Source organism: Nelumbo lutea, chromosome 2 (assembly GCF_056320005.1).
Source record: "Nelumbo lutea isolate HS-2025 chromosome 2, American lotus-T2T, whole genome shotgun sequence".
Lineage (NCBI taxonomy): Eukaryota > Viridiplantae > Streptophyta > Magnoliopsida > Proteales > Nelumbonaceae > Nelumbo > Nelumbo lutea.
In genome coordinates this window covers 73,274,178-73,288,955 of record NC_142685.1, presented here as the reverse complement: position 1 = coordinate 73,288,955, position 14,778 = coordinate 73,274,178, and the positions used below count along the sequence as shown (strand labels likewise).

The 14,778-nt window shown below is 36.8% G+C and overlaps 1 protein-coding gene across 3 annotated transcripts in view; it reads left to right on the top strand.

The window, feature by feature from the left end:
- The first annotated feature begins 401 nt into the window (after positions 1-401).
- Positions 402-14,778, top strand: part of LOC148871507 (Leucine-rich repeat protein kinase family protein) — a 39,888-nt gene continuing 25,511 nt past the window's right edge. For 2 of the 3 annotated variants that reach the window (XR_016107404.1, XM_088970701.1), the window contains exons 1-6: positions 496-1,327; positions 1,635-3,309; positions 3,913-4,046; positions 4,864-5,104; positions 12,726-12,931; positions 13,054-13,106. Coding sequence is in view for 2 of the 3 variants with exons in the window: in XM_088970701.1 (XP_088826827.1) it covers positions 1,974-3,309; positions 3,913-4,046; positions 4,864-5,104; positions 12,726-12,931; positions 13,054-13,106 (1,970 nt within the window). In the remaining variant the exon portion in view is untranslated. Of the gene's footprint in view, positions 1,328-1,634; positions 3,310-3,912; positions 4,047-4,863; positions 5,105-12,725; positions 12,932-13,053; positions 13,107-14,778 lie in introns of all 3 variants that reach the window. The other variant, XM_088970700.1, reaches the window with a different exon arrangement.

Here is a 14,778-nt window from a genome sequence, read left to right as displayed (position 1 = left end):
GAGATGTTTTCAATGTACGGTGGGATGGGGCTGTGAGGTCCGGCTGCGATGAGGCGCCAAACACTGTAGAGCATTCACGTGAGGACAGCGTCAGCGAACAGCGACAGCCGTCCTTGGAACTAGGAATTTGGAGAACTGATAATGTAGGTCACTATGAAGTGAAAATAAAAATGTATGTTTATTATTCCATTTGATCTATTCGTTCGATTGGAATCTTATTTTGAAAAGCCTCACATAATGACAAAACCTAACCAACAGTCTACGAAATGGACTCAACAATCCGTGATCACGTATGTGCGTGGAACCACCATAGTTTTTGATGGTGATTGGTAATAGACAAGAGTAGAACTGTAGAGGATTTCAACTCAGCAACTAAGGAGGACAAAAAACTCTCACCTCCCGCTGTGAGTCGGTGACTGATGGACACTGTCCGGTGAGACTTGAGAGTTGAGAGAACCTTGAATAAGTAAATAATAAATATATTAAAATTAAAAATTTTCATTTTTTGTTGGTGGAAAAAAAACTTTTCATTCAACAGCAACAAAGAGAGATATGGTGATGAGTGTAGAGCAGATGCAGAGAAGAGATGAACAAATAAAATAAATAAAGGTGTCGTTCTTCTTGAATGGGAATCTCGCTTTTGCTTTGGTCCACAACAATGGCGTCTGTGCGAGACTGAAAAGCAGCAAAAAGAGAAGGGGAGAGATGCCAAAGAGAAAATGGTATTATGGGGAAAAGGAGATACGGATTGTCGCTTTGTGGCTGGCCTTCAATGGCGTTAAGTCCAGCATAATCACTGCCTATCGTAATCCGTTTTTGGACGGTTGCCTGTTTTTTCATCCGCGCCTGCGCCTATGATAATGTCGTCTTCTTCTTCGTAGAGCTCGTTCGGGACCGGTCTCAGGTAGCCGTTGACAAGAAGGTTTCATTTCGGCCTAGGGTTTCCGAATGTGATCGTCCCGGAGGAACTTGTGAGATCTGAAGAATCTTGAGAAACTTTTAACTACTGCAGCAGCTTGATTTCGGAACCGGAACGCCTGAAAACCAGCAGAGATTGTGGTTTTCAGTGCGCTTAGAGGTGGAGCCGGTTCCTGGAAGAAAAATTTCCAGTTTACTGCAGTGTGTTTTAGATATACGTATTTTAACTTTTAAGAACGCGATGATCGATCGGAAAGTGAAACCTCGGGAGGTTGAGTTCGTTTGATCCATTCACAACTTGCAGAGTTAAATTGCTTGAGAGTTGAGACTAACAACGCTGGCTCTGTTCTCTCTTCATAGCTACTTGGAGCGAGTGTGAACGGTTTAAGAATCGAATCAATGACTCAATGTGAGGAAAATTTACTGCTGCATGATGAATCTACTCATTCTCCACATTCTTTTTTAAAGTTTTATTTGATTAAAATTATTTTAACATTTAAGTGGTTAATTATTTCTTTTCTTTGTGGAAGTATTTAATATCGTTATCCGATAAATCGAGAGAAATTGTTAAAATATCGCGATATTTTCCATTAATGCTCATTATGCTCTGTATCATGTTCTTGGTGAACAAATACGTGCTCATATATCACTTTTTCTCTGCTTATTTTCGCACTGTAATTATTTATTATTAATCAATTATTTAACGGTGGTTGCAGAGAGTGCAGAGACTTGTCTTTATTCTTGCGCTTTTGGGTTCCAGTGAGGATGCAGTTCCCAGCTTCAACAGCACTAATACTCTTTAGCTGATTCTTGGAAAGGCATTACCTGTTAAATTTATCTCTTCAAGTGGGTTTTATTTTTCCGGTCTCTCACAGCCTCTTTGATTGAATCCATCTTGCATGCTCATCTGATTTCTTCCATTTGGTCTGTTTTTTCCTCTCCAATTGAGTGAGCCTTTTTTTTCCTCTGCAATTGAGTCCCATTTCAGGGTTCTTTCAGCCTTTCTAATTGACCCATCTAGACTGCTGAGTTGCTTGTTCGCTGGCTTAGTTACAATGGCTAAACGAGTCTATCCTTCATCTGTATTATTGTTGCTTATTCTTTGTCTTTTAACTCGTTACTCGGACCAACTACAATCATCTCAAGTTCACACCCTTCTGAGACTCCAGCGGCTCTTGAATTATCCGGCTGTTTTAAGCGGCTGGACCAACTCGACGGACTTCTGCAATATTGAACCAAGCGAGAATCTTACTATTGTCTGCTACGAAGAAAGCATAACGCAGGTGCATATTATTGGAAACAAGGGGACCCCTTCATTGCCTCGGAATTTCTCTATTGATTCTTTCTTCGTTAATCTTGTAAAACTCCCAAGTTTGAAAGTCTTGACATTGGTTTCACTTGGATTATGGGGTCCGCTACCGGGTAAAATTTCTCGGTTTCCTTCGCTGGAAATACTCAATATTAGTTCGAATTTCTTTTATGGTACAATTCCTCAAGACGTTTCATCCCTGAGGAGTCTCCAGACACTCATACTGGATGATAATATGTTCACTGGTCCTGTTCCTGACTGGTTGGGCGACCTTCCGGTTTTGTCTGTCCTGAGTTTGAAGAGCAATTCGTTGAGCGGGCCTCTTCCGGATTCACTAGGAGCTTTGGAGACTCTCAGGGTTCTTGCGCTTTCCATGAACCGGTTGTCAGGGGATGTTCCTAATCTCAGCAGTTTGATAAACCTTCAAGTGCTTGACTTGGAAGATAATCTTTTGGGACCTCAGTTTCCTAGTTTGGGAAGCAAATTGGTTACACTTATACTAAGAAAGAATCGGTTTAGCTCTGCCATTCCTTCCGAGTTGAGCTCCTATTATCAACTTCAGAAGCTCGATATTTCCTTCAACAGATTTGTTGGTCCATTTGCTCCGTCATTGTTGTCTCTACCTTCCATTACATATTTGAATATTGAGGGAAACAAGTTCACTGGCATGCTTACCGAAAACATGTCTTGCAATGCTCAAATAGAATTCGTTGATTTTTCCTCCAATCTTTTGAGTGGAAGCTTGCCGACCTGTCTACTTTCGGATTCTAATAAAAGAGTTGTCCTGTATGCTAGAAATTGTCTAACAACTGCGGAGCAAAATCAACATCCGAATTCATTTTGTCGAAACGAAGCTCTAGCTGTAGGAATATTACCCCATAAGCAGCAGAAGTCGAGAAGTGCTAAAGCAATTCTTGCAACTAGTGTGATAGGAGGGATTGCTGGAGGAATTGCACTTGCTGGTCTGGTTTTCTTGGTTATTAGAAGAATAAACACCAAAAAGATGATGAAAAAACCTACAACAAGGTCAATAACAGAAAATGCTTCAACTGGGTACACCTCAAAATTGCTCTCGGATGGAAGTAAGAGTTTCATTTTTTCACATTGTTTTTCTCTCTTCGCAAATGCTTATGTTTAAATAATATCAAGGAAAATACAGATAACAGTAACACAGATTGATAAATGTTAGATGTTGTTCTATAAATAATACTGCAGGTTGATTGGTATAATGGTATAAAACCCTTTTTGTGTCCTGCCTTTATCATGCATGTTGGGAAAACTCAGTATTCCTCCCCCCCCCCTTCCTTTCTCTCTCTCTCTCTCACCGGAGCAGCTTTTGCTTAGGTGAAGTTGGTTCTACTTCTACTGGTACCATGGTGCATGCACCATTTTTTTGGCCAATCTGTTTTTTTTTGGTTATCCATCTTCTTAACACGTAACAGAATCCCTTTTGCTATAAATATCAAATCAATTCAATCCCATTTTACCGATTCAAGAAAAAATATCTTTTTTTTTTTTTTTGTAAAATTAGTTCAATTGGCTTTTTTGTTTCTCTCCGTGCAATTAATGTGAACTTGCTTTTGGTTGAAAATACAAATCTAATTTGATTTCTTACCCTTCACCTGTATAGAGAATGGTTAGGTTTCACAACATTTAACATTCGGATTTCTGTTCCTTCCCTGAAGGGTATATATCTCAAACAATGAAGCTGGGAGCACTTGGCCTTCCTTCTTACCGGACCTTTTCTTTGGAGGAGCTTGAAGAGGCTACAAATAACTTTGACACATCAACTTTCATGGGTGAAGGTTCACATGGTCAGGTATGCCATTTTGTTATTCACCTGATATTAAACTTAATTTAATGAAGCAGTCTTGTAGTCATTTTATCTTTAAGGTCTTCCTTCTGTCAGTAGCAGAGCCAGGACACTTCTTTTCTCCTCTCTCTCTCTCTCTCTCTCTCTCTCTCTCTCTCTCTCGGGTTGTGGGGGCACTCTATTAGGATGGGACTTGGGCGTCCATTTCCTATTACCCCAATTTATTGAAGGGTGTTTTAGAACACCCCCTCCTCTGCAGCTCTAGCCCTTCTTCTTATGTCTTCTATAATATTTTACATATATGATGAGTTCTCTGGTCCATCTCTAGGAGGATACCACCTTGATTAGTTTTAAATTACATGCTTGAATGTGATGAAAAAGCATATGATGAGTTCTCTGGTCCATCTCTAGGAGGATACCACCTTGATTAGTTTTATATTACATGCTTGAATGTGATGAAAAAGCACAAAATTCTTTTATCTGTGTAGAAATTTCATGCTACACTATGAGTAGAATGTGGATGATGGCTGATAAAGGACTACAAACCAAGCAAATTTGACTCTTGGAGCTGTTTTCCCTGTTGCATAGCATTCATATTAATGTATTAACATCTCCCAATTCGCTATTCCTTCTTGTGGAATGCGAGTAATCTTTGACCTTCTTTATATGTTTTCTTTACTCAGGTTTATCTTTGAACTTTGTTAAAATAATTTTTGCTGGATGTTCTGATAACAGCTACCAGAATCTTTTCCCTGGAAATTTGAACTTTATACATATTGAATTTCTTAACTGAAAATGCGAATGTTTTCTCTTGTGATCTCAGATATACAGAGGTAGGCTCAGTGATGGTTCTCTTGTTGCTGTTAGATGCTTGAAATTGAAAAAGAGGCACAGCACCCAGAACTTTAAGCATCACATTGAATTGATTTCAAAACTCAGACATCGCCATTTGGTCAGTGCTCTTGGACACTGCTTTGAGTGTTACCTTGATGATTCTAGTGTCAGCAGAATATTTCTGGTCTTCGAATTTGTTACAAATGGAACACTAAGAGCCCATTTATCCGGTGAGAGGATAGTCAATTGCATATATCATACAATTATTTTGATCAGTTTTTCTTTCTGTAAGTGAATAATCTCTAAATGGGTAAAGCAACAGGAAGAATTCATTATGCTCATTTTTGTCACAAATATGCTGATATCTAGGGTGTTAGCTCATTATTTATGGGTCATCAGCCAAAAGTATAGCTTACTAGACAATTTATGTCAACCATAGTTTAAGGTTCTTAGGATTGCCCAATTTTCATTAGTGTAGTTCTGGTGATCTGCTAGATGCTTTGGTCACTTGCAGAGAAAACCATCTAGATCACCCATGAGAAGTGATCTCTTATAAGATGAAGGGGCTGGACGAGTTAGGGGCAGGCCAAAAAAGGCACGGAAGTATTAAGTATGATTTTTAAGGGCTTATAGGTTAATAATTGATGTGGTACTGAACAGAATGGAATGGCGAAATAGAAGTCATGTAACTGACTCCATTTATTTGGAACAAGGCTTAGATGACGGATTCTGGAGATTTGCTAGGTAGGGCTGATTCAGCTATGATGCAAGCAATCATGAATGTACTTGGAATTCAGAATTCTAGATTTATTTTATGAAAACCATTTTTTTGTCTGTGTTAAGAGGCATGTGGACAGCTGTGTTTATGCCTTTTCTCTTTATAAAACTGTCCCATAATTATTAGGGATAGAACAGTCATTTAGATTGTAACCTTAATCTATAAATAAGACCTAGCCGACTGGGTAGAGATCATTCTGTTCTTTCTCTCTCTCTCCCTCTCTCTATATTCTTTTTTTATCTTTTCATAAACACCAGAATAAGATTCAATAAAATATATGAAAGTATGAACCCAAAAAGGTTGGATAGGAGGACAAAAATACAACACCATAGAATGGCTCCATTTCATAGAGACAAAAGCAAAAAGAATTACAATCAAACTTGAGCCCCGGTGAACTACACCAAAAATTCCATTACAGCCCTTGATTTAGCTGGAGAACCAGTAAACATGTTAGCAGACATAGGACCCATTTGAATGAGAGGTTCAAATTTCTGCCTAGGCAAAGTGCCACTCACCAAGGGTCTGTATATCCATGGGATATTCTCCCTGTCTTCCATCCAAGAGCTCACCTTTTTATAGCCCCCTTCTACTCTTTCTTTTTCTCATAGGCTGAATACCATTTACAATCTGATTGATAATGTAAAGAAAGCAAGAGAGAAGAGGAGAAGAGAAGAGAATTGAACAATGACCAGTGCACCTCTTTATTCTACTTACATCACATTTACCCTTGGTTGCCCAATACATGAAGGGCAGAAAATAATATAGAATAGAAAGAAACAAAATAAACCATAAAAGCATGAAATAAACATTCAACACTCCTCAAGCTGGGTAAATATGTGAATCATACTCAGTTTGCCTAAATCAACTTCTAGCTTTGACTTCCTAACTCCTTTTGTATTAACATCAGCTAATTGCATTTCAAAATTGGCATGAGAAGACAGTCTTATCTTGTAGATACCCTCTCACAAATGAAGCGTTTGTCCACCCATTGGATTATGAGTAATATTAGGCAGCCTAATGTAGCACAATCTGCTAAAGAAAAAGATAGGGTAATCATGGAATAGAAGCCTCCAGCAATTAACTTTGTAAAACTAAATTTGATGGGTGCCCTTTAGGTATTCAAGAGATGGATGGTATAGGGGGAGTATTTCAGGATTCATCTGTCAAGGTTCTGACTTTGTATTCGAGCCCTATAGGAAGAGGTGACTAATTAAACTGAGTTGATGACACTACTGCAAGGACTAGGGTTTGCAAAGCAATATGGGTTCCAACTATTGGAAGTGGAAAGGGTCTCCCAAGTGGTCATTTCCTGGACAAGATGCAACAGTCAAATTCCTTGGATTTTTAGGCACGCCTTTAGGGAAATTGAAAGCCTATCAAGGGAGTTAAATGTTGCTTTTAAGTGGGTGAGAACAACTGCAAATGGGATGGCAGATGCTCTAGAAAAAACAAGGGGTTAATGGGGAAAAATATTTTGGGCAAAAGTGTAACTCATTTTGTATTTTGGGATGGCTGAATCCTCCCAACTCATTGTACTTATTTAAATTGAATATTTAATAAGATCCTCTTAGCTCATCCAAAAAAAAGCAGCCTGATTGGAAAAATATAGCAGCAAAGGTCCCTCAAAAGCAATTCTCTCAGTTCCCCTAACAGAGATTGACTTGTACTTTGCCTTTGTATTGGAATGAGCTACAATAGTCTGCATCTTACTCTTTTAGGAGACTAGATTACCACCACCTAAAGCACAATACCTAGAAGTAGATAACCAATTATCAATAAAACAAGCCTAGCATGTCTACATACTTTTATCTTCATATGTCCATGACTGGCATACGATATTACCTTTACCAGGATGCTTCTTTAGGTAAGCTAATAATCTCTCTATAGCACCAAGATAAGAACTACTTGGGTTGCATATATTGGATAACAACATTGATTGTATATGAAATATCTGGCCTAATCATACAAAGGTAGAGCAATCTATGAACCAGCCTCTGATAAATTGCCCTATCCTTCAAAGGCTCTCCATCTGTGGCACTCAAGTGATTGACTTACTATTCTAATTAATGGGTGCATCAGCAGGCTTCTTTGCTTCATTCTCATCTTCCTTGTCCTTAAGAAAGACAAGTATACTTCGTGATATAAAGATCTCATGTTTGAACTTGGCTACCTCAATACCTATGAAGTGTTGAAAATCCCTGAAGTCCTTTATCTTAAATTCCCTACTCATACTAGGGTGATCAATCTTAGAAACATTATTTTCCATCACCATTATTTCTTCCACATATATATAATCAATGCAGTCAATAAAGTATCATCCCATTTAATGAAAAGTGTGTTATCAGATTGTGACTTAGAATAGCCAAACCTTTGTAAGGCACCCTTGAATTTGTCAAACTACATTCTAGGTGATTGCTTCAACCCATACAGAGATTTCTTTATCTTGTAAACCTTCTTCTCTACCTCCTTACAATAAAATCCTAGTGGTATGTCCATATAGACTTCTTCTTACAGATCCCCATTGAGAAATGCTCTCTAAATTGGTGGTGGGGTGGCTTAACAAACAACAGGCTGTAATCTAGACTTATGGGAATGAGATTAAGAAGTTTAATTGGCTAACAAGGAATATGACAATGAGGATTAAATGGATTAGAAGATCCTGAAATGGGATGGCTAAATATTGGCAAAACAAGGGGTGAATAGGGATCATCTATATTGGGCTCAGCTGTAATTTAAGTTATTGTGTAATTTGTAATGTGAGAGGTCGCACCTCCTGCCTCTATTGGGAAGCTCATCCTGGTTGCAATATTCATTAATCATGATTCATAAAATAAAATATGCATTGTTCACATCTAGTTGAAAAGAGGTTTGCATATATGACTAATACAAATAGTGCTCTTTACAAATGAAAGCTTTAGATATGGTCAGCCACACAGTTTTCAAGGCATCTAGGTGATTCTGGGTGACACTGGGGCGCCTAGTTGCCTAGGCGATAAAAATTTTATAATATAAAAAACTAACTTTTGGTTGGTTCCCTAGTTTTATTTACCATTCACCATGTATATTAAGTGAAAAATTAGCAATTCTCTTTATTAAGAACATTAAGTTTCCTCTAAAAATGTGACAAATCAACACATCTAAAAGATAAAAATCTTTTACATATATTAATTTTATTGTTTTCAAAAATAATATTACTATAAGTATTTAATAGAGAAATTTCATATCAATTAGCAGCTAAAAAGGTTATTAACTTTATATGATAAATATTCAAGATGGAAAGTAAAATTGAAAAAACAAGGATGGTGTTTCTGTTTTATTTAATTAGAGAGAGAGAATAGAAAAAAAGATCCTCTTTATAATTCTATTCTTTCTTTTTCTCTCCTCAAAACCCTTTGATCTTTTAAATTTCAATAGTAAAACATTAAAACAAAGTATAATTGATATATATAGCATATAATAAAATGTATTAACACATACGTTAATATGATACAGCAATATAAATGATACTATAAAAGGCATCCGACTTGTCATTTTTGTCACCTAGGCAGGCGCCTTGTTGCTAAAAGTCAAGGTGTTTGGGCAAGGTGCCCAGCCTAGGGTGCCTAGTTTCCTGGGCAACGCCTGGACAACTATGATCAGCCACTTGTTTTTGTGGTTAAAAGCTGCTTCCCTGCCTCAATTGCACAATATTTAGGAGGTTGGTGTTTTAGGGGACTGATAGGCAAGGGGAAGTAGCATGAGGAGTGTTACCTGCAGCAGTATTTTAGTCTTTGTAGAAGGAAAGAAACACCAGGATTTTTGAAAACATATTCAGCACTGAAGAAGTAATAACAATCAGAATTATTATTGATCAGAAAAAAGGCAGAGTTATGGGAAAGGTGACTCTTGGTTGGTAAGTCACAGGATGTTTACAGTAGAGAATCATCATGATCATCATTGTCATCATCCATGCCTTATCCCAACTATATGGGGTCTGCCACATGAATCCTGTTTTGCCAATCCGTTCTATTTAAAGCCATATGTTACAGGAAAGAATACAAATACTTTTTTTATTTTTCTATTTTGGGAATCTTTTTGTAAACAGCCAGGGTCTGATTTTTCAATGTATAGTGATTAGTGAACAGCTTTGTATATTCCTTCTGTACAATAGCTTATTGTACAGTTTTTTTTTTTGGCTTTTGATTATTAATATAATTCATTACTTCACATTTCTTAAAAAATGGAGGCTAAGAATATTAGTAGCAAGAGATAATAACAATCTGAAAAATTCATTTTTGCCACTAGTGAAAGTCTGCAAGTAGTCAATGCTGTTGTGATAGGCGATCACATGTGGTCCCATTGTGCTGTTTTAAGTTAAGAGTGTTATTGGGTCTTAATCATTCATTCTCTTAAGTCATTACTAATCAGGGGCATTATTGTACAATCATGTATTTTATAAGAAGATTAACATAAATCTCACTCTAGGACTGGTTGGATTAGATAGTTGCCCATTCACTCTCTTCAGAACTTTTTTTGGGCCAGGACCACACCAATAAACACTTATTCAATAAGCCCAATTTTGGGCAATTATGAAAAAAAAAAGCCCAATTTTGGGATTATTTTTAACTACTTATTCAATAAGTGCTTATTTCCATTTTGGCCTGCCATGTCATTTTGGAAATACCTATACTACCCTAGTTTGAAATAAGTGCATTTTCACCAAACACTCATGAGTTCTTATTATAATAATCACTTATTTTTCAAATAAGCACTCTCATCTGCCTAGGAATGACAATGAGGTGGGTTTGGGGTGGGGATTGTACCCTCCATCCCCTCCCCGTTGGGGACTTGAAGTCCCAAAATTTTTTAATTAAAAGTTATTTCGGTAAATAGGTTTACTTAAAATAAAGGAAAATTATATATATATTAATTCACTCCCCATCCTTGTCCCTGTCCTTGCCAAGCAAATCTCCATCCCTATGACTTCATATTTTTTGCAGGTTACAAAAGAATACCATAAGTCTACACGCATCCTTTTGCTACCAGTCTAGCTTTATACCTTTCAACCATGCCATCAACCTTTTATTTGATTGTAATTACTCATTTGGAGGTAGATGTTCTGACACCACCAGAAGGAGAAGCACTGCCATTTTTAGCTTTAAGTTGAGCAAAGAGACAACTCTAATAAGTTGATTCTTCGTTGGAAATGTGAAGGTTCAAGAATTTTTAGTAGTTAGGAATGGCAACAGGGTGGGTTCAGGGCCAGGATCATATTCCCTGTCCTCGACTCCAATTTTGAAATAAATCCCCATCCTCATTGTGGATAAAAGTTGTCCTCCATCCCCAATCCCCAATGGGTACGGGTTCCCCGCAGGGACCCGAATCCTCAAAATTTTTTAGTTAACAATAATTTTTGAAAAATAAATTTACTTAAAATAAATAAAAAATTTAAAATATAAACAATATTTTAAATATATTTTCATATATATATAATATAAATAATATCATCTATATAATAACATATATTTAATATGAATAATATATAATATATTTATAATTGGGGTCGGGGCAGGATGGGGACCTCAGTCTCCATCCCCAACCCCAACCACGGTTGGGGATCCCTATTAATCCACATCCCCGTCCCCACCCCGCCAAAGCAATCACCACCCTCGACCCCATCAGTTCGGGGAAGTCAGGTACCCGTTGGGGATGGGGAAAAGTGCCATCCCTGTCAGTAGTAGTGGTAGAGAACTTGGTAGGAACAAGAGACTTCTCAACATTCACATCAAATGATCTTTATCTTGTTAGTTGCTTGCTTCTGGATGTTTCATTTCTCCCAGTTATAGAAACAAGAAAAGAATGTTCTACATCAGTCTTCATAGCAACCCTCCTAGTGGCGTCCTCCTGAATGATGAATTACACTTCATCAATAGATGGGACATCTCCCCTTCCAATAGCTGCATTCTGATTGTCTCGAATTTTGAATTCAGCCCAGATAAAAATTCAAACACCCTATCTTGATTTTTCAAAATCTAGTATTGTTCAGCTTCAGTATCCCTCCATGAATAACCTTGTAATAATCCAATTCCTCAGATAAGGCTTGTAAGGCAGCTTCAACCAAGAAATATATTGTTAAAGTAGTTTGGTCACCTCCACTGGAAGGTATAGGAGGAGTTCTGAAAAATGAGGACAGCAATATCATAGCCTTTTTTACAGGACCAGTGGGAGAAGGGGATTCTACCAGGTGGAATTATTGGCTGATATACAGGGAATTCAGATTGCTAATCAATTTGGGGTGCATAATTTATTAGTTGAAGGAGATTCTAAGGTGGTTATAGGATGGTTTTTGGATCTGAATACTGTCATTTGGAGTTTACAGGGATTTTGTAAAGAATCACATGGTTAACAAGGGATATAACAGTGAGTTTTCATTGGGTAAGCAGATTGGCAAATGCATTGGCAGATGGTTTTGCTAAACAAGGGGCTTATCGGGAACAGTTATTCTGGGTTGCTTTGTAGTTGTTTAGTTTTGGAGTAAAGTTTATTGTAAGGGGAGGCCTCATCTCACACTTCTCTCTATGCTGATTATAAACTTTTTTCACATCTAATAAATCTTTCATTTGATTATCAAAAAAAAAAAAAGAACAGAGAAAGAAAGGGCAGAAAGAATGAAAGAAATAAGGGAGCAGAAAAGTTAGATTGCTGATCCCTAATCATTGGTATTTATAAGATCCTTTATAATATGGTACAATTACCAAACTACCCCTGCCACCTATACATCATTAACAGAAACAAGAATGCTGTAACAGAAAAATTACAGTAACAGAACAAAAGTAAATAAAGTAAGCAAAAAGAACATATATCAACTAGAAACTATATTTCAACACATAAGAACAGAAAGTAATAGTACAATAAACAGCAATAAAATAAGCCTTAAAGATCTGAAATTAAGTGAATGATATAAATAGAAGGAAGGAGCTATATGAAACGCATCTGTTGCATGGATGGGGAAGGCAGGTTCTGTCCTGTCATCTTTGTAGTTATATTATATTTTCCACCTGTAGTTGAATTTATTTATATCTTTCATTTTGCAGAGGGTCTTGCAGGACAAACACTTACCTGGACACAAAGGATAGCAGCTGCCATTGGCATAGCAAAGGGTATACAATTTCTTCATACAGGGATTGTGCCTGGTGTATTTTCAAATAATCTGAAAATAACAGATATTTTGTTGGATCAAAACCTTGTTGCTAAAATTAGCAGCTATAACCTGCCTTTATTAGCAGAGAATATGGGAAAGGTATGTCCAGATAAAGATCCTATATTTTTTATCCCCTGTTGATGCATTGAAGTCTTGAATTTGCTTTAGGAAATTGATTCAGGGTTGATGGTCTGCTTTTGGTAATTTCGTATACCTTGCAGGTAGGTGGAGGAATTTCTTCTAGTGTATCAAAAGAGTATAGCATTGCTGGAAGGTTTTGACTGAACCCTTTTCAAGCTAAATTATGTCAAACATAGTCTAGAATACACAAAATTCCAACTATTTGGGGTGTGGGCTACATGAAACCTGTCCTGCCTAATGTTTTAAAAGTTCAAGGCATAAGAAAAATGCAAGGGCCTTTAGCACCCAAGGTGCAAGGTGCAAGGTGCAAGGTGCAAGGTGAGGCACACACCTTGTCAAAGCAAGGTGCAAAATTTTGAAAAAGGAAAGTCAAAATAAAAATACAAAACAGTTAATATATTAGAAAATGAAAACACATCTTTTAAAAGAAATTAGATCTTTTAAAAAGCCTATTATCCTCAAACTAAAATATATGAACTGATAAACATAGCATATATTCTAAGTGAAAATTTGGAAGTGAAAGCAAACATATGTGGATTGTACCAAAGTGCATCAAGCATTCAACAATTAAAGTATGTGAAGCTTTCAAACTAAATTTTTGGCCTGTACATATAAGGATAATTAGTTTTGTGGTTTTAGTTGCAATTCATTCCGTTTTAGGATTAGGGGTCAAGTCTTAGTTGTATGGTTGTTGCTTCTTTAGTGAAAATTTTGCTATTTATGATCCTATTTGTGGGGTTGGTTGGAGTGCTCCAATATTTGTACTTTGCTTGATTGCTTCAGATCTTAATTTAATGAATCTCTTTCGCTGACCCCCCCAAAAAAGATCCTATTTGCAATAACTAAGGCTTTAAGTATTTGAAAGGTCTTTCTTTTTGTTTATTTTAAAAGTTAATGGATCGTTACTAGTGTACAAATAACAACAAAAGGTAATACAGTAGATCAGAAACCATTACAAAAGTGTAAATCATGAAGAATCCACAAAAAGAAAGACAATTGTAAAAAGGAACACACCTGAGGTGCAAGGCGCACCAGATGCATGCCTAGACAAACTGGTGTGTGCCTTTTGAAAAGGGCAGAACCTGGGTGCCTAAAATGTGCCTTACCTGTGCACTTAGGCATTCCATTAAAACACTGGTCCTGCCATTATGCCCTATCAAGACTTCAAGAGACATGTTTTATGTGAAGTTTCAAGTTCTTAACATTTTTACCACTTCAGACCATATTTTCTTTGGTCTTCTCCCTATTCTTTTAGAGCCTTATATTTATGCCATTATATACATGTGTATTTGTAGCTTTCTTTTGGGAGGATTTCTATTTGGAGACTGATACTATTATTCTTGGGGGTTTTCTTATGGAACTAGGAATTAATTCCTTGGACATCTACAAATACATGGTTAAACGCTATTTTAAGTGAGACTTTAGTTCTGCATGGGAGGTTCTTCTTGGTTGTTTCCTATTTATGGGTTTTGTGGGTTTTATGTAGTTTTTTTCCTATATTTTGGTTTTTTGGATTTTTTTATGTAGGTCTCTTTTTGCAAGATGGGGAACTATGATTTGGTATCAGAATTGTGTTTCTCATGGGAAGAATTTTATAGTGGGTGTTTTTCTTGGAAGAGATTTTTTTCATTGGCATTTTTTTTGGATTTTGGTTTCATTATAATCTCCTTGATTAATAGTGAATTATTCCAATTATCTTTGTCTGTAGTTGTAGGCATCCTGCCAAACCATGTAAAAATATTGTGTTCTTGTCGTTTGTTTATTTTATATCAGCTTCTCCTTTTCTTGTTCCCATCATACCCATG